The following is a 22,863-nucleotide window of genomic DNA, read 5'->3' as shown; positions in this document are numbered from 1 at the left end:
CGCCCTCGTCGTCGTCGTCGTCGTCGTCGTCGTCGTCGTCGTCGTCGTCGTCGTCCGATCCGCGAGACGCGGAGACGTTCGAGGCGCCTATGCTTCAGAACGTCCGCCAGAAAGTCAAGGGGTTCACGACGACGATGGCGGTCTCGAAGCTCCCGACGGAGGACGACGCCGCGGACGGGCGCAAGCCCGAGGAGGGTGACCTCGTCTCCATCGTCTTCTCCGCGCAGACCGAGGACGGGGAGCTCTTGCAGTCGATGGAGGACATGGAAGATCCGATCACGTTCGAGATCGGCGCGTCGGGCGCGATGGGAAATCCGCTGTTTCTCGCGTTCGATAAGGCTGTCCGAGGGATGGTCGTCGGCGACCAGGCGCTCGTGAGCGCGTCCGGGGGCGAGTACGACCCGAATTTACTGTTTAAGGTGCCGACGAGTCACCCGGAGGTGGCGCGACTGCGTGAGGAGCTGGACCAGCCGGGGAAGGGAGGGCTGCATCCGGGCGCGACGGTGCGCGAGCTGTGCCGACCGACTCCCTCCCTCCCGCGCGTCTGATGCGCCTCGCGACCGCGCGTTCTTCCACGTCACCGAATACTGTGTACACGTCATCGAATGCTAACCAATCGTTGTCCTCCACCTCGCGTCCGACGCTCCAGGTGGCGCTGTCCAACGGAAACGCCGCGGTGATTCGCGAGCTGGACGAGGAGAGAGGGTTCGTCGTCTTGGACGCGAACCATCCGTTCGCGGGGTCGGACTTGCAGTTCGCGGTGAAGCTGATGGGGATCGAGGACAACCCGGACACCGGGTCGGGGCCCGGCGCGGGCCCCGGGGTCGCGGAGGCGTAGGCTGTGTTGCACGTTTACAGTATTATCTGATCCCACGCACGCTCCTACAGGTATCTCTCGAAAACTCCGACACGAAGAAAAGAACTACTGAAGGATCACCTTCGCTCGCTCGACGTCGTCACACGCCGCGGCGCGCTCGCGTCACCATGCGCGCGGCGGGGCTGAGCGTCGCGCTCTTCGCGTCGCTCGTTCGTCACCGCGCGCATCACGGCGTCGCGCGGCGCGTCGCGCAGCGCGCGCGGAGGGAAGGAGGAGGAGGAGGGATCCGATGCGCGACGACGGGCGAAAACGTCGCGGCCGCGTCGACGTCCGCGACCGCGTCGTCGTCGTCGTCATCGTCGCCGCCGCCGCCGCTGCGGACGTACTACGCGGACTGGGCGGAAGTCATCCTCCCGGACAACCACCGGTTCCCGATGGAGAAGTACAAGGCGACGCGGCTGCTGCTGGAAGCGGACGCGAGCCTCGCGGGGAAGCTGGAGCTGTTGCCGTCCCCGGCGCGTGATCGCTTCGCGTCGTCGTCGTCGTCGTCGTCGTCGTCGTCGTCGTCGTCGTCGTCGTCGTCTCTCCACGGCGCCGAGCCGACCGCCCGCGACGACCCTGACCCCCGCCCCCCCCCACGCGACCCCGCGCCCCGCGCGACGACCGACAGAAAGTCGACCTGGCCGACGTCCTCGCCGTCCACGAATCTGGCTACGTCGATCGCGTGCTGCGTTGCGAGCTCACCGAGAAGGAGACGCGCGCGATCGGCTTCCCGATGCATCCGTCGAGCGTCACGCGCTCGCTCGCGTCCACGGGCGGCACCGTCGCGGCGACGCGCGACGTGTTGGCGCCGAACACGGCGCACCGATGCGCGGCGCAGATCGCGGGGGGCACGCACCACGCGTTCGCGGACGCCGGGGAGGGGTTTTGCGTCTTCAACGACATCGCCGTCGCGGCGACGATGGCGCTGAGAGAGTACGACCACCTGCTCAGCGCGAGATCGAAGACGCCGATACTGATCGTGGACCTGGACGTGCACCAAGGGAACGGCACGGCGAAGATCTTCGAGGACGACCCGCGCGTCGTGACCTTCAGCGCGCACGGCGAGAAGAACTACCCTTGGAAGACGAAGATGAGATCCACGCACGACGTGGAGCTCCCCGACGACGCGTCCGACGACCAGTGCGTGAAAGTCTTCGAGGAGTGGATACCGTTTCTGTTCGAGACGTACGACCCGCAGCTCGTGTTCTTTCAGGTGCGTTCGTTCTCTTCACACTGGTCCCCGCACGACGACCCCGTTCGCGCGGTGCACGCCGATCCTTAAGGACTTTCATTTCCCGGCGTGCGTTTGCGTTTGCGTTTCTCTCGCCCGCCCGCCCCTCGCGTTATATATATCCCGACGCGCCGCGACGCCTCACGACTCCGCCCCGACGTTCGCTCGCGCGTACCCTCGACCCTCAGGCTGGCGTGGACGCGCTGAGGGACGACGCGTTCGGGCGGCTGGGGATGTCGCGAGAGGGGCTCCTGCGACGAAACCATCTCGTCTACGACGCGTGCTTGAGAAGAGGAAAAGCGCGCGGAGGAGGAGAGGAAAAGCGAACAGGAGAGAGAAGCGCGCACGTGCCGCTGGTGGTGACGATGGGGGGGGGGTACTCGCGCCCGCCGGACGCGAGCGTGCGCGCGCACGCGGATGTGTTCCGGTCCGCGGCGTACCGATACGCGGTCGGCGCGGTGCGGTAGCGGCGACGCGCGGAGTGGAGTACACGCGGCGAGCGGAGCGGCGCGGCGCGGCGCCGTCGTGAACGATGAATGGAATTGCATTATTAATTCAAGCGCGAGCGTTACAGGTACGAGTACAAAGAAGCACTTCCGGAAGTACAGTACTTCCCGGCCGTGAGAGAACCGGTCTCTCGAACCGGTCTCTCGAACCGGTCTCTCGTCACCGCGCCATCGCGACGACCGGCTCAAGAGGGGTCTTCACCGCCTCGCCCGCGACCTCGACGCCCCCCCTGATCGTCGACCCGTTCGCCGCGTTCGCCGCGACGCCGCCCCCGCCGCCTTCGACCGTCGTCGACCGACCGCTCGCGCCCGCGCCCCGTTGCTCCGGCGACAGTAACCCCTCTTCCATCCTCGCCACGAGCTTTGCCCACAGCGCGTCCGCGACGCTCTGCGCGGTCGCGCTCAACACCGCGCTCTCCTCCGGCGTGAGATCTCGCACCGCGGCGGAGAGCTCCTCGAACCCGTCGTTCGCGCCGCTAGCCGCGTTTGCCACGTCAGCGTCCGCGTCTGCGGCGTTCGCGGCGGGAAGCAGTCGCTCCCGGACGCTCTTCGCCAACGCGGCGAGTTGCGGCGAATCCCCGACGGGCGTGCGTCCGGTCGCCAACACCCCGAGAAGAAGCGACGCGACCGCCTCTGGCTCCAGCAGCGCGTCCCCCGAGAGGACGACCGCGGCGTCGTCGCCGAGGCTCCCGCGCGCGAGGTCCGTCAGCGAGATCGCGAAGAGCTCCTCCTCTCGCGTGAGCCTCGGCGCGATCGCGTCGAGGACTTCGTTCGGGCTAGCGAGCGCCGGCGTCGGCGGCAGCCCCGACGCGGCGCTCCTCGGAACCAAAATCGGCCCGGGGAGGTCCTCAGGTTTCGGCAGCTTCCCGACGAACGGCAGGTCGAACGGCAGCGACGGCGGCTGCGGCAACGCGGCGATGATCCGCCCCCCGGACTTTCGCGCACCCTGCCGCAACAAGACGTCCGCGGCGCCGATCGCCTCGCGCTCCAACACCTTCCGCAGCGACTCCGCGCGTTCGGAGAGGAGGTATCGCACCCCCGTCTCGAGCGAGATGGAGTCCTCCGGGATCGTGTCGAGGTCCACGAACGCGCCCTCGCTCTGGTCTCTCGCGACGACGCCCATCGCGCTGTTGAGCATCACGGCGAGGCGCTGTCCTTGGAGGATGTTCCCGCCGCCGACGGTGGAGGCGTAGAGCACCTCCTGGAGCGCGCGCTGCGCGGCGGGTCGATCTTCGCGGAGGAGCTTTCGCGCGACGAAAGGGTAGGCTTCCATGACGAGCCTGTAGTCCGGGTTCCCGATGAGCGCGATGCCTTCTAGGGTGACGACGGCGCGGCCGAGGAGGGCGAAATACGGAGGGATGGAGAACGGAATGTCGTTCAACACCGTGAGGAGGTCCTGCGTCATCGCCTGGAACCCGCCCGCGGTGGACTGCAGCGAGCCGTCCATGTCGTACATCTTTTTTAACTCCGCCTCGTACTTCTTCGCGCCGCCGCCTTTCACGTACGGCGACAGCGCTTTGTCCATCAGCGGAATCACCTTGGCGCGGTCGCAGTCGTCAGGTAAGATTTTCAAGTCGATGAAGTCGTCCACGAGCGCGGGGTAATCCTTGTTCGCGAGGTGGATGATCGACGACACCATCGTGTCCATGTCGCTCTGCTCGATCGACGCCATCAAGCCAAAGTCTAAGATCACGAGCGTGTTTTTGCTCGGGTCCTCCCTCGACGCCATCTTCATCAAATTCCCCGGGTGCGGGTCGCTGTGAAAGAACCCAACCTGAAGCAGCTGCACGAGGAAACACTCTTGTCCGACGCCGATGAGCTCGCGAATCTCATCCTTCGGGCAGTCGCTCAGCTTCGTCCCGTCGATCCACTCGGACACGAGCACCCGGCGCGTGCACATCTCGTGGTAGACCTCGGGGACGTACACGCCCTGCACCTTCTCCGCCGCAATGAGGTCGCGCAGGCGCTGTTGGTTATCCGCCTCGTTGAGAAAGTCCAACTGAGGGTCGAGGCGACGGTCCATTCAAAGCGACGTCGGGGTGATGGAGTTGAAAGGCGTCAGAAGCGGAGTTGAATGGCGTCGAGGCGCGTCGGGATTGAAAGCGAGGGGTGGTGGGCGGAGAGAGACGACGGGCAAAGTCCTTAAGAAACGGCGTTCACCACGCGAACGCGGTCGTATGGGAACCAGTGTGTATAGAACGCGCCTCAGTGTAGAAGCCCACCGCCCACTCGTTGAGGAGCGCGACGTAATCCGTGCGCTGTTGCGGCGCGAAGCGTTCGATGAGGCCTTGGTACACCTCCGCGGCGCGGCGCAGCACGTACAGGTCCTTGCTCACCGTGGAGAGAATCTCCGGTCGTTGGACCTTGACGGCGACGTACGTGTCCGTGCCCGCGAGCTTAGGGCCATTCCATACAAAGCGATGTCGGGGTGGAGTTCACAGGCGTCAGAAGCGGAGTTGAAAGGCGCCGAGGACGGGGATTGTGAGCGAGGTGTGGGCGCAGAGAGACGACGGGAAAAGTCCTTAAGGATCGGCGTTCACCACGCCGACGCGGTCGTATGGGAACCAGTGTATAGAACGCACCTTGGCGCGGTACACCTGCGCGAGCGACGCGGCGGCGACGGGCGCCTCGGAGATCTCGTCGAAAAACTCCCCCAGCGCCCCCCCCAGCTCCGCCTCGATCGTCTCGATCGCGGTCGTCGTCGCGAACGGCTTGACCGCGTCCTGAAGGATCGCGAGCTCGTCCAGCGCCGCCTGCGGCAGGACGTCCGGTCGCACGGACATCATCTGTCCGGCTTTGATGTACGTGGGCCCGAGTTTTTCGATGATGACGCGCGCGTCTCTCGCGAGCGACGCTTCGTTCTTGCTGAGCTCAGCCGCGCCGCCGGTGATGGAGAGCGTCGCGACGCGCGTGAGGAACGGCACGGAGAGGGAGAGGAACTCGCCCCAGCGTCGCTGCAGCGCGCCGCCTTGCTTCGCCCAGAACGCCTGGATCGCCGCGGCGTCGTACACGAGCGGGAGGCCTTCGGCGTCCACCGCCGCGGGGCCGTCGGCGGAGGCGTCGTCGCCGGCGCCGGCGCCTCTGCCCTTGCTGACGTACGACTTCTCGACCGTCGGCGCGTCGACGCCGCGCATGCGGACGGCTTTGGAGACTTCGACGACCGCGATCGCGGCGTTGCCGGCGACTTCCGCGATGCCGCCTCCGCCCATCCGCGCGCGCGTCGTCGTGGAGACGACGCGACGAGATTTCGATGTCGTCCTCTTCTTCGCGCGGACCGTCGCGCGCACGACGCCGGCGGCGGCGCGTCGACGCGCGGACGACGGCGGCAGCGCGGCGTCGCGCCGCGGCGCGAGCCCGGCGACGGCGCGCGTCATCGGCATCGTCATCGTTCTCGGTGGTGTCGTCGCGGTACCGGCGCGGCGACCAATGAGTGAAGACGGCGCGCGGAACGACGCGACCACGAGAGCGACAAGTAGTGGCTCCGGTGACGTGCCGCGTTCTCCGTTGCTCGTGATGAGGCGTCGCGCACCTCGCGCGCCGCGCGCTTTCGATCGGCGCGCGCGATCGTCCGCCTTTGAAAACGCAGGACGTGGGTCGGTCAGCGACGTTTTTCACCCCGTTGAACCTACGCCGCCCGATCAACTTCGAGCCGCCGCGGCCGACCGCGACCACGCAGGAGTTGACTTCAGACGATTGCGCTTCGGTTCCCCCCGCCCCCCCCGCGACTCCGCGCGTCATCGACCGCCGCGCGCGTCGCCGCACGACCGAACCCGCGCGCGAAACGCCCGCGGCATCGTCGCCCGCGCCCGCGCCCGTCGCGATACGCCAGCGCGCGCGAACCGTCGTCGACTCGCGTCGTCGTCGTCGCGGCAGGAGCGCGCGCGCGAGGACGGGGGAAAAAAGAAAGGCGCGAACGAGAATCGCCGAAAGCGCCCACCATGAGCGCCCTCCCGGAACCCCCCGCGGCTGAGTTCTTCAACGCCCCCGCGCGATCGCGCGAGGAGCGAATGGCGATGAACGATAAAGACGCGCTCGAGCGCTTGCGCCTCGGGAACCGCCGCGGCGGACACTACCGATACGACCCGGAGGACATGTACACGAATCCGATCGTGCCGATGAAGAAAGCCGCCGCGTTCATCAGCGAGGCGGAGCGGTTCGGCACGAACGCCGCCGCGGAGGAGTTCGAGCACCGGCAGCGGAAGATACTCGAGAAAGAGGTGCGTCGTCGTCGTCTCCGCGCGCGTTCCTCGAGGTCGATCCTATGAGCATTTAGTCTCGAGCGATCCGATCGGTCGATCGAATCGCGATTCTCGTGCCGTTTTGGGAACACAGCTGTGTCTCGCGCGGCGTTCTTTCGCTCGCTCGTCCTCTCTCCGTTCCCTCTCTCCGTTCCCTCTCTCCGTTCCCTCTCTGACCCTCCCCGCGCGAATCCCCCGCTCCGCTCTCGACCACCAGGAATTCTTCGAGCGGAAACGGATGGCGACGTACGAGAAGGAGACTGCGCGGTGGGGCAAGGTGCACCAGCAAGACGCGTACTTTGACCAACGCGCGGAGGACCTCAAGGAGGAGCCCATCTCCAACAACAACAAGTCCAAGGTGCGTTCTGCACACTGGTTCCCATACGACCGCGTTCGCGTGGTGAACGCCGATCCTTAAGGACTTTTCCCGGCGTCTCTCTCCTCCCACCCCTCGGTTTCGATCCCCGACCGCGACGCCTTTCAACTCCAACTGACGCCTTTCAACTCCACCCCGACGTTCGCTCGTATGGAACGACCCCAAGGTGGAATACGACCCGATCACGCTGCAGTACCGCGACTCGTACGGCGGCCAGATGCTTCGGTACGAGGACGAGCACGTCAAGTACAAGAGCGCGCTGCGAAGGGAGTTTTTGCAGCGGCATCTGAAGAGCTCGGTGGAGTACAACACCATCACGGGCGAGCCGCTCGTGGATCGATTCGTGATGCCGGATCGGCCGCAGCCGCCGCCCGAGCCGGCGCCGAGGGAACGCGAACAGATTGGCCCGTTCCGCGTGGACGCGCTGTACGGCGACGAGCTCGAGACGCACGAGACGATCGACGGGCCGAGGAACAAGTGGGAGCTCGAATCCGCGAAGTTTGACGGCGCGCACGTGCCGGGCGCGCACACGCGCGAGGAGTACGAGTGGCTCGGGTTGGGGCATCCGAAGAGCAACTACCTGAAGCCGCCGAGGGAAGGGAAGAACGGGTACGACGGCGAAACGTGGGGGGCGCTCGGGCCGATCGACGGGAAGAACTTGAAGTGAGGGAGGGCGTTCCTCGCGCGTCGTGTACATATGTATGTGTCCAATGAAAACGCACGATTCGTGAGCGTTTTATTCTCCTCGCGTAGACGGATGCCGACGGGCTCGTTCGGTTCCTTCCTCATTTGCAGGTTCCTCGTGCACAGCGCGACACGTACACGTCCCGTCTCTGGATAAGTGGGCACTTCTTCGAAACGACACTTCCGTCGACGCGCGCGCCCCCCCCGCACGCCGCCCGCCGCTCTCCCAGCGATCGCTTCTTCGCGCTCGCTCTCCGCTCCCACTCGCGCGCTCTCGATGCGCGGCGTCGCGACCCGAGCAGTCCCCGTCGCTTCGTTCGCGACCTCTCTTCATCAAAGTCGCCGATCGATCGTCGCGCGATCTGCCGTCCGCCGGGCGCCTCGCTCTTCGCCGCCGTCGTCGTCGTCGTCGTCGTCGTCGTCGTCGTCGTCCATCTCGCGAAGAAAATCGATCATGGCGCCCGCGCCGAAGACATCCTCCGAGCCTCAGGCCTCCGCCTCCGACGACGTCGTCTGCCGCTCCGTCGCGGACGCGGAGGCGAAGCGCGCGCCGCTCATCACGCTCGAGGGCGGACGTACCATCGCCTACGTCCGGTGCGAGTGCAGCAAGTGCCAAGGCCTCGTGATGTGCGGGGACAAGCAGCTCTTACCGACCGCGGTGACGCCGTCGCACTACGACCTCGCGCTAACGCCCAACCTCGAGACGTTTCAGTACGACGGCGTCGTGACCGTGAAGCTGACGGTGCGCGAGCCGTGCGCGGCCGTCACGTTCCACGCGAAGGACCTGAAGATCTCGTCGGGCGTCGTCGTCGACGCGAGCGGCGCGGAGCGCACCAACCCGGGCGGCCCGGACATCTTATACGGCGACGAGAAGCAAGAGACCGCGACGGTCGCGCTCTCGAAGCCTCTGCTCGCGTCGGACGTCGGGTCCGAGATCACGCTGACGCTCGCGTTCTCGGGCGAGCTCAACGATAAGGCGTGTTCTATACACTGGTTCCCATACGACCGCGTTGGCGTGGTGAACGCCGATCCTTAAGGACTTTTGCCGGCGCATCTCTCCGCCCACCCCTCGCTTTCAATCATCGACCTCGACGCCTTTCAACTCCAACTGACGCCTATGAACTCCACCCCGACATCGCTTTGTATGGAACGACCCTAAGCTCGCCGGGTTTTACCGCAGCGCGTATCCGGCGCCGGACGGGAGCGGCGAGACGCGGCATCTCGCGGTGACGCAGTTCGAGCCCACGGACGCGCGACGGTGCTTCCCGTGTTGGGACGAGCCGTCGCTGAAGGCGACGTTCGGGATGACGCTCACGGTCGCGGACGATCGCGTCGCGTTGTCGAACATGCCGGAGAAAAGCGTGACGAGGGACGCGGAGGCTAAGGTGCGTTCTATACAAAAGTGTTTCACCCATCGCCCGGTTTCAACATTTGATCGCGTCCCTTTTCAACTGACCGATGAACTTGTTTTGTATGGAATGGCCCTAAGACGAAGACCGTGACGTTCGAGACGACGCCGGTGATGTCTACGTACCTCCTCGCGTTCTGCGTCGGCGAATTCGACCACATCGAGGCCACGACCCCGGAGGGTGTCGTCGTCCGGTGCTGGACCCCGGTCGGAAAGTCCGAGCAAGGGCGGTTCGTTCTCCTTACACTGGTCCCCATACGACCCCGTCGGCGTGGTGAACGCCATTCCTTAAGGACTTTTCCCGTCGTCTCTCACCGCCCACACCTCAGTTTCAATCCCCGCCCGCGTTGTCTTTCAACGTTCAACTCCAACTGACGCCTTTCAACTCCACCCCGACAGGTTCGCGTTGGACACCGCCGTCGGATCGCTTTCATTTTTCGGCGAATACTTTGACAACGCGTACCCGCTCCCGAAGATGGACATGGTCGCCGTGCCGGACTTCAGCGCGGGCGCGATGGAGAACTGGGGGCTCGTCGTCTACCGCGCGTCGCTGATGCTGTTCGAGGAGGGCAAGACCCCGATCAACGCGAAACAGAGGATCGGGTACGTCGTCGGCCACGAGCTCGCGCATCAGTGGTTCGGTAACCTCGTCACGATGCAGTGGTGGTCGCAGTTGTGGCTGAACGAGGGGTTCGCGACGTGGGTCGGCTGGCGCGCGATGGACCACCTCTACCCGGAGTGGAAGGTCTGGTCGCAGTTCCTGTGCAACGAGCAAGGCATGGGGCTCGGGCTGGACTCGCTCCGATCGTCGCATCCGGTGGAGGTGCCGATCGAGTCCGCGTCGCAGGTGAACGAGATCTTCGACGCCATCTCTTACAGTAAAGGCTCGTGCGTCATTCGCATGCTCGAATCGCATCTCGGGGAGGAAACGTTCCGCGCCGGGATGCGAATATACGTCGCGCGGCACCAGTACGCGAACGCGGGGACGACGGACCTGTGGGCGGCGCTGTCCGAGGCGTCGGGCGAGGACGTCAGAGGACTGATGGAGTGCTGGACGTCGCAGACGGGCTATCCCATTCTCTCCGTCGCGTCCAAAGACGACGGGTCCTCGGTCGTCGTCTCGCAGCGTCGGTACCTCGCCTCCGGGCCGGACTCGCTCACGCCGGAAGAGAGCGGCGCGACGTGGAAGGTCCCGCTCCGCGCGGAGGGGTTCGCGACCGTCCCGGGCGTTCTCGACGCCGCGACCGGCGCGTTCGACGTCGCCGCCGCCGACCGCGAGAAGCCGCTCAAGCTAAACGTCGGACAGAGCGGTTTTTACCGCGTCGTGTACGACGAAAACGCGCGCGCGAGGCTCATGCGCGCGCTGCCCGGGATGTCCGAGGTGGACCGCGTCGGCCTCGTCTCCGACGCGTTCGCGTGCGGCGCCGCGGGGTACGCGAAGACGACCGCCGCGCTCGAGCTCGCGCGCGCGTACGCGGACGCCGGGGAGGAGTCGTACGTCGTGTGGTGCGTCCTCACACTGGTCCCCATACGACCGCGTCGGCGTGGTGAACGCCGATCCTTAAGGACTTTTCCCGTCGTCTCTCTCCGCCCAGGGTCCCTCGCTTTCAATCCCCGTCCTCGACGCCTTTCAACTCCGCTTAGGACGCCTTTCAACTCCACCCCGACAGGAACGAGATCGCGAGCGGGCTCGGCGGGATAACCTCCGCGTTCTTCGAGCAGCCCGACGACGTGTGCGACGCCCTCCGCGCGTACGGCGCGTCGCTGTTCGCGCCGTTGGTGGCCAAGCTCGGATGGGTCGCCCCCGGCGGCGAGGCGACCGCGCCGGGGGGGTACCAGACGTCGATGCTGCGGCAGCTCGCGGTGTCTCGCGCGCTGGCGTACGAGCACCCGGCTTCGGTCGCGGCGGCGCGCGAGCTGTTCGACGCGTACGTCGGCGGCGACAGAGAGGCGATCCCCGCGGACATCAAGGGCGCGGTGTTCGCGTCCGCGCTGCGCCACGGCGGCGAGAGAGAGCTCGACGAGCTTAAACGGCTGTATAAGGAGGCGGAGAGCTCTCTGGAGGAGTCGCTTCTTCTCGGCGCGATGGGCGCGTCGAAGGATCCCGCGTTGATATCGCGCGTCCTCGAGTTTAACATGACGGACGCGGTGCGTAAACAAGACGGCGCGGCCATCATCGGCGCCTCCGCGGGCACGCGCGCCGGTCGCAGAGTCACGTGGGACTGGGTGCGCGCCAACTGGGACGCCGTCGACGCGAAGTTCGGCGGCGGCGGCGTGAGCAGCGGGCTGACGCGCGTCATAGGCGCGAGCTGCGGGGGTCTCGCGTCAGGCGCGTTCTATACACTGGTCCCCATACGACCCTGTTGGCGTGGTGAACGCCGATCCTTAAGGACTTTTGCCGTCGTCTCTCTCCGCCCAGGGTCCCTCGCGTTCAATCCCCGAGCTCGATGCCTTTCAACTCCAACTGACGCCTATGAACTCCACCCCGACATTCCCTCGTATGGAATGGCCCTCAGAGGAGGACGCGGCGGCGATCGAGGCGTTTTACCTCCCGAAGAAGATCGACGGCGCGGAGCGGACGGTGACGCAGGCCGCGGAGGCGGTGCGCGCGAAGAGCGCGCGGTTGGCGCGCGATGCGGACGTCGTCGGCGCGTGGGTCGTCGCCGCCGCCGCCGCCGCCGAAGAGAAGTGATGATTGAATTTGCGTTTCGTGATGACAGCTGTACAGTAACAACTGCTCAGCATCAGCAAACATGACACGCCATCTCGTCGCGACCACCGCCACTCCCCGCTTCGGCGCGGTCGTCGTCGTCGTCGACGACGACGACGTCCGTCGTCCGCGCGATGCATCTCTCCCCCCGCGTCGCCGCCGCGATCGCTCTCGCGTCCGTCCTCCTCCGCTTCGTCCTCGCCGCGCGCGGATGGGGCGAGATCCTTCACGCGCGTCCAGAGCTTTCCAGCGCGGTGGACGCCGCGACGCGCCTGCGCGAGGGCGACGCGCTGCGCCGCCTCGGGCAGTCCCCGTACGCCGGGAGCGCGCTGCACGCGCCGCCGCTGCTCCTCGCCGCGCTCGCGCCGCGCATCGCGAGCGCGCCGACGATCGGAACGCGCGCGGTGGCGCCGTTCGTCGTCTTCGACGTCCTCGCCGCGTTCGCGCTCTTCTTCGCGTCTCGACGGATCGAAGCGCGCCGGATCGTCTGGTCGCGCGCAGGCTCCGCGGGCGGGCCCGGCGCGTCCGCGGCGGCGAAGCGCGAGGCGTCGAGGCGCGTCGCGTCGACGCCGTGGACGGTCGCTGCGCTCTCGCTCGCGAACCCGCTCGCGATCGCGTCGTGCGTCGCGTGCTCGTGCGCGGGCCTTCGGACAGCCGCGCTCGCGTTTCTCATCTTCGGTGCGTTCGCATTCACACTGGCTCCCATACGACCCCGTTCGCGTGGTGGACGCCGTTCCTTAAGGACTTTATCTCCCGGCGGGCGTTTCTCTCCGCCCATCACCCCTCGCTTTCAATCCCCGACCCTATGACGCCTTTCAACTCCACCCCTGACGCCTTTCGACTCCACCCCGACGTCGTCGCTTCGCACGACGGAACGACCCTCAGGCGCCAGCTGCGGGAATCCGCACGTGGCCGGGTTCGGGCTCGCGACGAGCGCGTACCTCGGAGGGATCGCCCCGCTCGCGATGCTCTTCGCGCCGACGGCGAGCGCAATCGCGAAGGGCGGCGCGGAGGGGCACCGGCCGGGGGTGGACGGCGGGATGCGCGGGCGGGAGATCGCGCGGCGGAGCGCGGCGGAGGTCTCGGGACACTCCCCGGCGACGGCGACGGCGAAACTCTTCGCGTGGACGACGACGTGGCTCTTCGCGCTGACGTGGCTGTCCACGGATATACTTCGCGGCCACGCGTCGTTCGACGATTGGTTCAGAGCGTGCTACGTGTACTTGCTCGTCCCGGACGACCTCGCGCCGAACCTGGGCGCGCACTGGTACTTCTTCTCGGAGCTGTTCGACCACTTCGTCGGGTTTTACCGGTTCGTGTTCGCGTTCTTTCCCGCGTTTCTCGCGACGCCGTTGACGATTCGGTTCATCGACAGCCGTCCGACGTTCGCGATATTCGGCGTGACGTGTCTCGGATGCATAATGCACCCGTACCCCACGCTTGGGGACGCGGCGAGGTATCTGTCGCTCCTGCCGTTGTTTTCGGAGGAATTGGCGGCGTTCCATCCGGGCGCGGCGTTCGCCGTCGTCGCCGGCTTTTTCTACGTTATTCTGCTCTCGCCGATATTCTGGCGGCTCTGGATCGTCGACCGCGTCGCGAACGCGAACTTCTTCTACGCGGTGACGTTGACGTACTTCGCCGTGCAGAGCGGTCTGTTCATCGAGTGCGCGAGGGTCGTTCTGAGGCACGACTTTTCGACCAAGGTGGCGTTGGGTCTCGACAAGGAGAGTCTGTTGCGAGCCGCGGCGGCCGCGGAGGGGGGGTCGGACGACGACGACGACGACGACCACCACCACGACCACGCGGACTGAGCGCGCGGCGAAGAGCGGGAGCGATCGCCGAGACGAGGGCACGCGTCTATCGCGCGGTGGGTGGGTGGGTTGTTCAGGAAAGGCGACGTATTTACCATGGGAATAGGATTAGGAATACGTGTAGTCATAGCGCCAGACGACGTTCGTTCGTTCTTCCCTCGCCTCCTCCTCCTCCTCCTCCTCCTCCCACCTCGCTCACTCGAGCGTGAACGTCCCGTCCTTGTGCACCATCCTCGTGATCGGCACTCTCTCCCCGCCCGGGAATTGCTCCATCGTGGTCGTCGCCATCTCCCGAAACTTGGCGGGGTCGACTCTCAGGTACACGATGTAGCCGGCGCCCACGCCGCACTCCAGCAGCGTCTCTCGGTCCGCGAGCTTCTGCGGGTGGTTTACGTAATCGGCGGACGACGCGGCGGGAAGGTATGTGATTGGTTAGGTATGTGATGACGTGGACGTTTGATTGGACGCGAGAGCGCGACGAAGCGAAGAGGGCGCGTCATGGCGAAGGGGGGCGAAGTCCTTAAGGATCGACGTTCACCACGCGGACGGGGTCGTATGGGGATCAGTCTGGAGGCGTCGTCTCGAAACGCGCCTTGCCGCCCAACACGACGTCGAGCGCCTCCCTCGGGACGTTGTCGCGCTTCGCCATGACGCGCTTCACGTCGAACACCGTCGTCAGCGCGTTCTTGAACGTGAACTGGTAGTCGTGCTGGTGATCTCCCGGATCGCAGTCGTACGGGCGAATAGTCATCGGCGCGGGTTCGTCCGGCGCGATGGGCGGATCGCACCGCTGCTTGCGGAGGACGTTTTTCACCTTTTCGATCTCATCCTTCTCGCGCTCGGTCGGGGTTTTGTTGAACCACGCATCCATCAGACGCACGCAGCCCTGCGAAGTGGAGTTTAGGGTTTAGGGGGATCGGTCGATCGATGAGGGAGGGATGGAAGGAAGGAATGAAGGAATGAAGGAAGGAATGAAGGGTCGGAAGCGCGCGCCGCCGCGAAATTCAAATCATCTCCGAACGAAACGAAGGGACGTTTTTTGTTCGGGAGTTGGAATCGCGTCGCGCGTCGCCGCGCACCCGCAGCGTGCGCTCGTGAAACGCCTTCCTCATGCGCTCCGTCGCTTTCTCCTCGTCGTCGTCCTCCTCCTCGTCGTCGTCGTCGGAGACGTCGTCGTAACTCTCGCCGTTCTTCGCGCGCTTCGCCGTCGCGGCGACGTCGTCGTCGTTCGCATTCGAATTCGCGCTCGGTCCCAGCAGCGCGGGGTCGTTGTACAGGTCCAGGTGGTGTCGATTCTCCTCGAGCCACTTGCGCGCGGCCGCGAGCTTCTCTTCGCTGAGCTCCGGCGTCGCGACGCCGGCGCTCATGGAGACCGGCATGGTCGTCGAGTCGAGGTCGACGTGCTTCCCGCGCCGCGCGAAGTCGTCGCGGACGGAGGCGGCGAGAGACGTGACGGAGGGAAGTCGAAACGGCGGACGCGTTATCGGGGAGGCGGGAGGGCGGCGCGGCTTTGACGACTGATGAACGAGCGCGCGCGACTGGGATTATTTTCCGCATTGTTAGGTATGGCGGCGTCCGTCTCGCGCGCCGCCGCGGCCGTCCTCCTCCCGCGACGCGCGCGTCCGCGTCGCCGCGATGACGCCGTCGTCGCTCGTCGTCGCCGCCGCGCGCGCGGCGCCGTCTTCGCCGCCGCCGACGCCGACGCCGACGCCGCGTCGTCGCCCTCGTCGTCCCATCAACATCATCATCGTCGCGGCGAGGACGAGGAGGAATCCGACCCGTGGAACAAGACCCCCATCGCGATGGACGCGCGGCTCTACGCGTACCTCCTGAAGCACACGCGCGAGCCGGAGGTCCTCCGCGCGCTGCGCGTGGAGACCGCCGCGCTGCGCGGGTCGCAGATGCAGGTGCCCCCGGAGCAAGGAGCGCTGCTCTTTACGCTGTGCGCGATGCTCCGCGCGACGCACGTCGTCGAGATCGGCACGTTCACCGGATACTCGTCAGGTGCGTTCTTACACTGGTTCCCATACGACCGCGTTGGCGTGGTGAACGCCGATCCTTAAGGACTGCCCGGCGTGTCTCTCCGCCCACCGCTCGCTTTCAATCCCCGCCATCGACGCCTTTCAACTCCAACTGACGCCTTTCAACTCCACCCCGACGTCGCTTTGTATGGAACGACCCTCAGTCGCGATGGCGTTGGCGCTGCCGCACGACGGGACGCTGACGGCGTGCGACGTCTCCGAGCCGTCGTTCGAGGTGGCGCGCGCGTACTGGGAGAGAGCTGGCGTGCGGGGGAAGATCGTGGAGCGGCTCGGGGACGCGCAGGCGACGCTCGACGCGATGCTCGCGGGCGACGACGACGACGACGGCGACGACGACGGCGACGGCGCGGGGGGCGAAAAGATTAATCATCGCGGGCGATACGACTTCGCGTTCGTGGACGCGGACAAGCGCGGGTACTGGGCGTACTACGAGAAGCTTCTCGAGCTCGTGCGCCCGGGGGGCGTGATCGCGATCGATAACGTGCTGTGGTACGGCAAGGTGGCGGACCCGGAGGTGAACGATAAGCAGACGATTGCGATTCGAGAGTTTAACGAAAAAGTGGCGAGGGACGAGAGGATAAGCGCGCACGTCACCGTGCCCATCGGCGACGGCCTGACGTTGTGCGTCGTGAGGTGACGACGAGCGACGGCGGCGTAGTCGTAGTCGTCGTCGTCGCGCGCTCGTCGTCTCCGTTCTCGCGATGGAACGCCGGCGAGTCGGTCGGTGGTTGGTTTTATTTTTTTGTAAGGTTAATTCCGCTCGCTTCTACTCTGCTCGCCTCGCTCGTCGCCGAACGCGACGTCATCGATCACAAAAAGTAATCCGGCGCCGCCTTCTTCGCGGGCACCCCCCTAGACTCGCTCGGCGCCGCCTCGAACACCTTAAAGTTCTTCTCCAGGTGCTCGTCCAACTCTAGAATCGCGGCGACGTTCCCGCACCGATAGCAATAGTTTGGCGCGCTCCACACCGTCACCAACTCCTCGTCAAACATCCACTTGTACCCTTCCATGACGAGCTGGTGCGCGCGCGCGATCAAGTCCACGCCGTTCGTGCGATTGAACTGGTGGCACACGTCGCCTCCGAACAGGTACCCCGCGCCTCTCGGGCTCAACCCCCACCCGGTGACGTCTTCCGGGTCTGAGGGCCGTTCCATACAAAGCGATGGCGGGGTGGAGTTGAAAGGCGTCAGTTGGAGTTGAAAGGCGTCGAGGGCGGGGATCGAAAGCGTGGTGTGGGCGGAGAGATGCGCCGTGAAAAGTCCTTAAGGATCGGCGTTCACCACGCCGACGGGGTCGTATGGGGACCAGTGTATAGAACGCGCCTGACCACAGCAGGTCGCACATCGCGCCGTCGTGCGGCACCTCTTGCTTTCGATCGATCGTCCGGATCTGATCCACGCTCGTGATCGTGGGGGATAACCCGCCGTGGACGCACAGGATGCGATTGTCCACGAGCGCGGACAGCGACAGGTAATCGAATATGTCCGTGCAATACCGCCACACGTTTACGCTGCCGTACTTCCGAAGGCACTCGTCGTAGAACCCGTACACCTGCGTGATCTGCCTCGACTCGTGGTTCCCTCGGATGAGGTATATCCTGTCGGGATAGCGCACCTGATCGATAGGATCGGATCGCGGGGCGGGGGTAGTGGGGGAAGAGCGCGGTGAGTCGATCGGTCGGCGCGTCGTCGCACTTTGCATCGTCCGTTCGATTCGACTCGATCCATCGATCGATTCGATCGATTCGATCGATCGATCGATCGATTTTCGCATTGGGCGGCTGGGTCGTTGATTCCTTCCACGACGACGAGGCGCGAGATCTGAGACGCGAGGCGCACCTTGAGCGCCAACAACAGCAAGAACGTCTCCACGGAGTAGAACCCGCGGTCGACGAAGTCGCCCATGAACAGGTAGTTCGTCTGCGGGCAGTCCCCCCCCACTTTGAACAGCTCGACGAGGTCGTAAAATTGCCCGTGGATGTCCCCGCATATCGTCACCGGGGAGTCGATCCTCTGCACGTTGCTCTCCTCCACGAGCACCTCCATCGCCTTGCCGCACAGCCACTTCACCTCGGACTCTTTCAAGACCTCGCACCGTCGGAGCGTCTCGATCATGACGTCGAGGTCGGACGACATCGCGACGGACCCGGACCCCGCGCCGCCGCCGTCGCCGACTCTTTCTCTCGATCGATCGACGCGACGACGGCGACGCGCGGAAAGAAGGGGCGGGGCGGGGCGGGGGCGAGGTGCGCTTCGCCGCGCGCGGGGGACGACGCCCGACGCGACGCCTCGCCCGCGGCGATTCGATTCGCCGCCGCGTTTACCGGACGACGACGACGACGGAGCGGCGGGCGCGGGCGGTCGTCGTTACCGCGCGTCGCCCCGCGCGCACGTCAGTGCCGCCGGTCGAACGCGTTCGCGCCATTTATTTCCGCGGCGCGCGCTGCGCGCGGGTGGGCGGTTTTTTCAAGCCTGCGCTCGAAGTTTACGCTTTTCGTTCGTTTACACCAACCAGCCTCTCTCACAACATCAAGGGTCGCCGCGGCTTCCCGCCACGTCTCGCTCCCCCTCCCCCGTTAACCCATACCGTACCGTGCCACGCACATCTCTCGCGCGGACAGACGAACAGACCCCCGCTCTCGTTCTCCTCGCTCGAAGAAACCTCGGGCGTCTTCGTCGTCGTCCGGACGTCGTCTCGCGAAGGCAAAATTCTATTTCCCCTCCGGAAGCCAATACTCGCCCTTCAACGCGTCCAGCGTCGCCTTCTCGAAAACGACCGGCTTCTTCGCCGCATCCTTCATCTCCGCGCTCGCCGCGAACGTCTCCACGAGCGGCACCAGGTCGACCATGTCCCGGATCACGATGTCCGCGCCGCGGCCGTCGTCGCTCCTGCCGCCCGCAGTCAGCGTGCCCGCGTGCGACGTCTTGCGGTCTTCGGTGATGTGCGTCCCGCCGACGTACCCGACGATGAGGCCGACGTTCGCGTTCGCCGCGCTGCCAACGCCGGACGTGCTGCGATTGGATTGGATTGGATTGGATCGGAGTTGATTGGATGAGTTGATCGGTCAGTCGTGGCGTCGGACGCGATGGAGGATGACGCGTAAAAGTCAGCACGTAAAAGTCGTCACGCGCCTGTCCTCCACGGCGACGCAGTTCTTCGGGTCCGCGTCCTCGCTCTTCGCCGCGAGCAAGTACACGCTCGGGTCTGGCTTAAACCGCGGCGGATCGAAGTCGCTCTCGCCGCTGTGAATCTTCTCCGGGGGGAAATACTCGGTGTACCCGCATGACACGACGCTCAGGGTCGTTCCATACAAAGCGACGTCGGGGTGGAGTTGAAAGGCGTCAGATGGAGTTGAAAGGCGTCGAGGGCGGGTATTGAAAGCGAGGAGTGGGCGGAGAGAGACGCCGGGCAAAGTCCTTAAGGATCGGCGTTCACCACGCCAACGGGGTCGTATGGGGACCAGTGTATAGAACGCACCTCACGGGCACGCGCGGTTTCCCGCTCGTGGTGGAGATGCAAAACGGAATCCCCTTCGCCTTCAGCGACGCGAGCACTCCCGGGACGTTGTCGCACGGATGCGCAGCCACGGACAGCGCGTCCACGGTCTCGTCCTTCTGAAGCGTCAGGATGTCCTTTCCGAGACCGCGCGTCTCCGCGAGCGGCGGGAGGCCAAACTTCGCGCGGCCGGCGTCCACGACGGCGAGCGTCGCCGGCGCCTCTCCCGCGGACGCGCGCGCCTCCTCGATGGACGACAACCCCGCGGCTTTGCGATCCTCCTCGACGACGTCCACCATGAACTCGAACGCCTTCCCCGCGTTGTCGCGGATGTAGTCCGCGCACGTCTTGTCCGTGAGATAACTCGCGCCGTCGGGCTTCGCGGCTTCGGGGAAGTACGGCGCGAGCTCCCAGAACGCAACCTCCATCGCGGGCGTCTCCGTGTCCCCGAGCGTGCCGTCGAAGTCGAAGAGGACCGCGGTGTGATCGCTCGCGGTCATGATGATCGCGGCGCGGCGCGCGGAGGACGACGACGCGAGAGAAGGCTGAGGATGGATGGATGGAGGGAGAGAGGGATGGAGGGAGCGTCAGAGGCGAGGAGGATGGGAGGGAGGGCACGAGCGAGCTAAGACGGGCGCGACGGACCTTTAAAGCGCGCGACGCGCGGTCGACGCGGACGCCGCGACGCGCGAGCGGGGACGCGCGCGCGGGACAGAGGACGCGCGACGCGGACATGAACGGGCGACGGCGGAACTCGACGCGACGGCGTGAGCGGCGCGCGCGACGAAGTGCGATCGAGCGAGATAAGTTGTTAGGAACACGTGAGAGAGCTCATCCATCATCATCATCACGTGTCGCCTGTCGCGCGCGCTGCGGCGCGCTGCGCGAGCCGACGACCGGAAGCTCCCGTGGAAACCTAGCTAGCAGCTCGCGTCGATCTCGTCGTCAGTCGAGGGCACGCCGCTGCCGCCGCCGCCCTCGAAAGGCTTCTTCTCGCGCTTCTTCTCGTCGTCATGTCGACCAAGAAGGACGAGAAGAGCACCGACAAGAAGGTCATGGCCGCGATGGACGAGATGAAAGCGGTCGTCGCCGCCGTGAGCGAGGGATCCGTCGCCGACGTCGTCGCGGCCGCGAAAAAGTTTCGCGACGAGACGGGCGCGTCCGTCGCGTCGCTGCGCGACGCGCGCGGCCGCACGCCGTTGCACCTCGCCGCGCAGCGCGGCGACGCGGATATCCTGATCGCCCTCGTGAAGGAGTGCGCCGTCCCCGTGGACGCGGAGGACAAGGACGGGAACACGCCGCTCATGGCGGCGGCGGACTACGCCAAGCCAGACGCGGTGCGGACGCTGATCGAGCTCGGCGCGGACCGCGCGAAGGCCAAGTCCGACGGCGTCACGGCGATGCACCGCGCCGCCGCGAGCGCGTTCGCGGAGGGGGCGGTCACGAGCGCGAACTCGATCAACGCGGCGGCGTGCGTGGAGACGCTCGCGAAGGACGCGAAGGACGACCGATTCGTCGACGCGAAGTGCGCGTCCGGGAACACGCCGTTTCTCCTCGCGTGCTCTCGCGGCGCCGAGGCGAATATCGTCAGACTGAAAGCCCTCGGCGCGAACGCGTCGGCGACGAACGACGCCGGCGTCGGCGCCGCCTCGCTCGCGACCGCGTCGGGCGTCCCCGGCGCGCTCCGCGCGGCGCTCGCGGCGGGCGCGCCGACGCACCTCAGGCGCGTTCTATCTCGCACTGGTCCCCATACGACCGCGTCGGCGTGGTGAACGCCGATCCTTAAGGACTTTCTCTCCCGGCGTGTGTTTCTCTCCGTCCACTACCCCTCGCGTTCAATCCCTACACACCTTGACGCCTTTCAACTCCGCTTCTGACGCCTTTGAACTCCACCCCACCATCGCTTCTTCGTATGGAACGACCCTCAGACCCGTCGGAGGCATGACGGCGCTCCACGTCGCCGCGTCGCATCCGCACTGCGCCGATGCCTCCGACGAGCTCGTGCGCGCGCTCCTGGACGCCGGCGCGGACTCGGACGCGGTGGACGGCGAGCGGATGAAGCCGATACACGCGGCGGCGGCGGTCGGCCGCGTCGCCGTCGTCGAGACGCTGCTGGAGAGGACGACGAGGGACGACGGCGTCGCGGAGGGCGATTGGAACGCGTCGGGGGTGCAGAAGATCGTCCAGGTGCGTTCTACTATACGAACGTTTGTTTTTCACCCGTAGCTCGGTTTCAACACTTGATCGCGTGGGTCCCTTTCAACTGACCGATGGACTATTTTTGTATGGAATGGCCCTCAGGAGAAGCTCCGGGCGATGGGGATCGGTACGACGCGCGGCGGTACCGGCGGCGGTACCGGCGACGGCGACGACGCCGAGAAGAGGAAACACTGGGCGGGCGCCGAGGGGGGTCCCGACGACGAGCCGCCGTACGTCGCGAAGGGCGCTTCGGACGCCGACGCGGCGGCGGCGAAGAAGCGCGCCGGCGACGAGGCGTTCGTGAAGGGCGCCGACGCCGACGCGATCGCCGCGTACGACGCTTCTCTCGCCGCGGACGATTCCAACGCCAAGGTGTGGGCGAACCGCGCGGCGGCGAAGCTGCGGCAGGGCTCGCACGCGTCCGCGCGGAGAGACGCGAAGATCGCAAGGGAGATCGAGCCGACGTACGTCAAGGCGTGGTATCGAGAGGGGCTGGCGTTGACCGAGCTGGGCGACTTCGAGGGCGCCGCGATGGCGTTTTTCGAGGGGATGCAGATCGACGGGGACAACAAGGAGTTGAAGCGGGGGTTCGACGCCGCGATCGCGCGCGGGAGGAAGGCGCACCTCGCGGGAGGAGGAGGTAAGTGACGCTCTCGCGAGTAGAAATATACTAGCAGCGCGATGTGACACTATCACCGAAGGTGTCGGTACCTTTTAAGGCGGGCGTTTTGACGACGTCGTTGTTCCGCTACTGTGCTCTCTAGCTAGACTACCGGCGCGCGAATGGACGTCGAGCGTCAGATGATCTCCGAGACGTAATCCCAAACCTTCGCCGTCGCCGTCGCCGTCGCCGTCGCCGCGCGCTTCTTCTCCGCGTCGTCTTCCGCGGGGTGGAGTTGAAAGGCGCCAGTTTCAACTCCGCGGCGGTCAGTTTCAACTCCACCCCGACGATTCGTCTCCGCCGCAGCCGCCGCCGCCGCCGCCGCCGCGTCGTCCTCCGCCTCGCGCGCCACCTTCTCCAGGTGCATCTCGCGCAGCAGCTCGCGGTCCGAATCGCATTTTCTAACGAACGCTCCGGGCGGGTGCTCGTGGACGGATACCGATCGCGACCTCCCGCCGTCGTCGTCGGCGGCGGCGGCGTCGTCCGGTCCACGGAATCCGTCCTCCTCCTCCTCGCTCTCCTCCACGGGCACGGGCCCCGCGTCGCCTTCGCGGTGCGTCTGCGGCATCCGCTCCTTCTTTCCCGCCGCCGCCTTCTCTCTCGCTCTCTCCGTCGTCGACACGTGCGCGCCGAAGCACGTCGG

General features: G+C 66.1%; 13 protein-coding genes across 13 annotated transcripts; 8 read left to right on the top strand and 5 right to left on the bottom strand.

The window, feature by feature from the left end:
* Nucleotides 1–134: 134 nt before the first annotated feature.
* On the top strand, nucleotides 135–838 carry MICPUCDRAFT_40371 (uncharacterized protein; the record flags this gene model as incomplete). Its single annotated transcript, XM_003059577.1, has 2 exons — nucleotides 135–503; nucleotides 650–838. 2 exons carry the CDS (start codon nucleotides 135–137, stop codon nucleotides 836–838), a joined length of 558 nt encoding a protein of 185 aa, XP_003059623.1.
* Nucleotides 839–984: 146 nt separating this feature from the next.
* Nucleotides 985–2,666, top strand: MICPUCDRAFT_34057 (histone deacetylase; the record flags this gene model as incomplete). The annotated part of the gene is made up of 3 exons (XM_003059576.1): nucleotides 985–1,336; nucleotides 1,492–2,072; nucleotides 2,279–2,666. 3 exons carry the CDS (start codon nucleotides 985–987, stop codon nucleotides 2,555–2,557), a joined length of 1,212 nt encoding a protein of 403 aa, XP_003059622.1. The 3' UTR covers nucleotides 2,558–2,666.
* Nucleotides 2,622–5,730, bottom strand: MICPUCDRAFT_34053 (uncharacterized protein; the record flags this gene model as incomplete). The annotated part of the gene is made up of 4 exons (XM_003059281.1): nucleotides 2,622–4,025; nucleotides 4,098–4,595; nucleotides 4,843–4,992; nucleotides 5,179–5,730. 4 exons carry the CDS (start codon nucleotides 5,728–5,730, stop codon nucleotides 2,757–2,759), a joined length of 2,469 nt encoding a protein of 822 aa, XP_003059327.1. The 3' UTR covers nucleotides 2,622–2,756.
* An 804-nt stretch (nucleotides 5,731–6,534) lies between these two features.
* Nucleotides 6,535–7,929, top strand: MICPUCDRAFT_47601 (uncharacterized protein; the record flags this gene model as incomplete). The annotated part of the gene is made up of 3 exons (XM_003059575.1): nucleotides 6,535–6,813; nucleotides 7,052–7,192; nucleotides 7,377–7,929. The coding sequence occupies 3 exons, from the start codon at nucleotides 6,535–6,537 to the stop codon at nucleotides 7,875–7,877; spliced, it is 921 nt and encodes a 306-aa protein (XP_003059621.1). The 3' UTR covers nucleotides 7,878–7,929.
* Nucleotides 7,930–8,086: 157 nt separating this feature from the next.
* On the top strand, nucleotides 8,087–12,051 carry MICPUCDRAFT_34050 (uncharacterized protein). Its single transcript, XM_003059574.1, has 6 exons — nucleotides 8,087–8,903; nucleotides 9,055–9,279; nucleotides 9,384–9,532; nucleotides 9,702–10,808; nucleotides 10,973–11,631; nucleotides 11,819–12,051. The coding sequence occupies exons 1-6, from the start codon at nucleotides 8,172–8,174 to the stop codon at nucleotides 11,992–11,994; spliced, it is 3,048 nt and encodes a 1,015-aa protein (XP_003059620.1). The 5' UTR covers nucleotides 8,087–8,171; the 3' UTR covers nucleotides 11,995–12,051.
* Nucleotides 12,052–12,146: 95 nt separating this feature from the next.
* MICPUCDRAFT_59084 (uncharacterized protein) lies at nucleotides 12,147–13,823 on the top strand (the record flags this gene model as incomplete). The annotated part of the gene is made up of 2 exons (XM_003059573.1): nucleotides 12,147–12,690; nucleotides 12,898–13,823. 2 exons carry the CDS (start codon nucleotides 12,147–12,149, stop codon nucleotides 13,821–13,823), a joined length of 1,470 nt encoding a protein of 489 aa, XP_003059619.1.
* A 195-nt stretch (nucleotides 13,824–14,018) lies between these two features.
* On the bottom strand, nucleotides 14,019–14,694 carry MICPUCDRAFT_59083 (uncharacterized protein; the record flags this gene model as incomplete). The annotated part of the gene is made up of 2 exons (XM_003059280.1): nucleotides 14,019–14,185; nucleotides 14,412–14,694. 2 exons carry the CDS (start codon nucleotides 14,692–14,694, stop codon nucleotides 14,019–14,021), a joined length of 450 nt encoding a protein of 149 aa, XP_003059326.1.
* A 133-nt stretch (nucleotides 14,695–14,827) lies between these two features.
* MICPUCDRAFT_59082 (uncharacterized protein) lies at nucleotides 14,828–15,202 on the bottom strand (the record flags this gene model as incomplete). Its single annotated transcript, XM_003059279.1, has 1 exon — nucleotides 14,828–15,202. One exon carries the CDS (start codon nucleotides 15,200–15,202, stop codon nucleotides 14,828–14,830), a length of 375 nt encoding a protein of 124 aa, XP_003059325.1.
* Nucleotides 15,203–15,610: 408 nt separating this feature from the next.
* Nucleotides 15,611–16,502, top strand: MICPUCDRAFT_7143 (uncharacterized protein; the record flags this gene model as incomplete). The annotated part of the gene is made up of 2 exons (XM_003059572.2): nucleotides 15,611–15,827; nucleotides 16,009–16,502. Coding segments are annotated over 2 exons (711 nt in total), but the record flags the coding sequence as incomplete, so codon positions are not given.
* A 172-nt stretch (nucleotides 16,503–16,674) lies between these two features.
* Nucleotides 16,675–18,000, bottom strand: MICPUCDRAFT_18067 (uncharacterized protein; the record flags this gene model as incomplete). Its single annotated transcript, XM_003059278.1, has 3 exons — nucleotides 16,675–17,003; nucleotides 17,155–17,479; nucleotides 17,704–18,000. 3 exons carry the CDS (start codon nucleotides 17,998–18,000, stop codon nucleotides 16,675–16,677), a joined length of 951 nt encoding a protein of 316 aa, XP_003059324.1.
* Nucleotides 18,001–18,345: 345 nt separating this feature from the next.
* On the bottom strand, nucleotides 18,346–20,142 carry MICPUCDRAFT_47598 (uncharacterized protein). The gene is made up of 4 exons (XM_003059277.1): nucleotides 20,006–20,142; nucleotides 19,343–19,905; nucleotides 18,997–19,158; nucleotides 18,346–18,876 (listed from the first exon to the last, which is right to left on the bottom strand). The coding sequence occupies exons 1-4, from the start codon at nucleotides 20,093–20,095 to the stop codon at nucleotides 18,576–18,578; spliced, it is 1,116 nt and encodes a 371-aa protein (XP_003059323.1). The 5' UTR covers nucleotides 20,096–20,142; the 3' UTR covers nucleotides 18,346–18,575.
* Nucleotides 20,143–20,373: 231 nt separating this feature from the next.
* Nucleotides 20,374–21,132, top strand: MICPUCDRAFT_59077 (uncharacterized protein; the record flags this gene model as incomplete). The annotated part of the gene is made up of 1 exon (XM_003059571.1): nucleotides 20,374–21,132. One exon carries the CDS (start codon nucleotides 20,374–20,376, stop codon nucleotides 21,130–21,132), a length of 759 nt encoding a protein of 252 aa, XP_003059617.1.
* A 169-nt stretch (nucleotides 21,133–21,301) lies between these two features.
* MICPUCDRAFT_59076 (uncharacterized protein) lies at nucleotides 21,302–22,207 on the top strand (the record flags this gene model as incomplete). Its single annotated transcript, XM_003059570.1, has 2 exons — nucleotides 21,302–21,547; nucleotides 21,662–22,207. 2 exons carry the CDS (start codon nucleotides 21,302–21,304, stop codon nucleotides 22,205–22,207), a joined length of 792 nt encoding a protein of 263 aa, XP_003059616.1.
* Nucleotides 22,208–22,863: the final 656 nt, after the last annotated feature.

The sequence above is a fragment of the Micromonas pusilla genome (genome assembly GCF_000151265.4).
Source record: "Micromonas pusilla CCMP1545 genomic scaffold MICPUCscaffold_6, whole genome shotgun sequence".
NCBI classification, from domain to species: domain Eukaryota; kingdom Viridiplantae; phylum Chlorophyta; class Mamiellophyceae; order Mamiellales; family Mamiellaceae; genus Micromonas; species Micromonas pusilla.
Note: the sequence above shows the minus strand (reverse complement) of the source record. Positions and strands in the feature narration are given on the sequence as shown.

Bases quoted from the DNA above. Each gene is read 5' to 3' on its own strand.
- MICPUCDRAFT_34050 (XM_003059574.1), top strand. From the start codon at position 8,172: ATGCGCGGCGTCGCGACCCGAGCAGTCCCCGTCGCTTCGTTCGCGACC. The intron at 9,533-9,701 runs GTTCGTTCTCCT...CCACCCCGACAG, and splicing joins GGAAAGTCCGAGCAAGGGCG to GTTCGCGTTGGACACCGCCG. The intron at 11,632-11,818 runs GCGCGTTCTATA...AATGGCCCTCAG, and splicing joins CTGCGGGGGTCTCGCGTCAG to AGGAGGACGCGGCGGCGATC.
- MICPUCDRAFT_47598 (XM_003059277.1), bottom strand. From the start codon at position 20,095: ATGTCCGCGTCGCGCGTCCTCTGTCCCGCGCGCGCGTCCCCGCTCGCG. The intron at 19,906-20,005 runs GTCCGTCGCGCC...ATCCATCCTCAG, and splicing joins GCGCGTCGCGCGCTTTAAAG to CCTTCTCTCGCGTCGTCGTC. The intron at 18,877-18,996 runs GCGCGTGACGAC...ATCCAATCGCAG, and splicing joins TGCGTCGCCGTGGAGGACAG to CACGTCCGGCGTTGGCAGCG.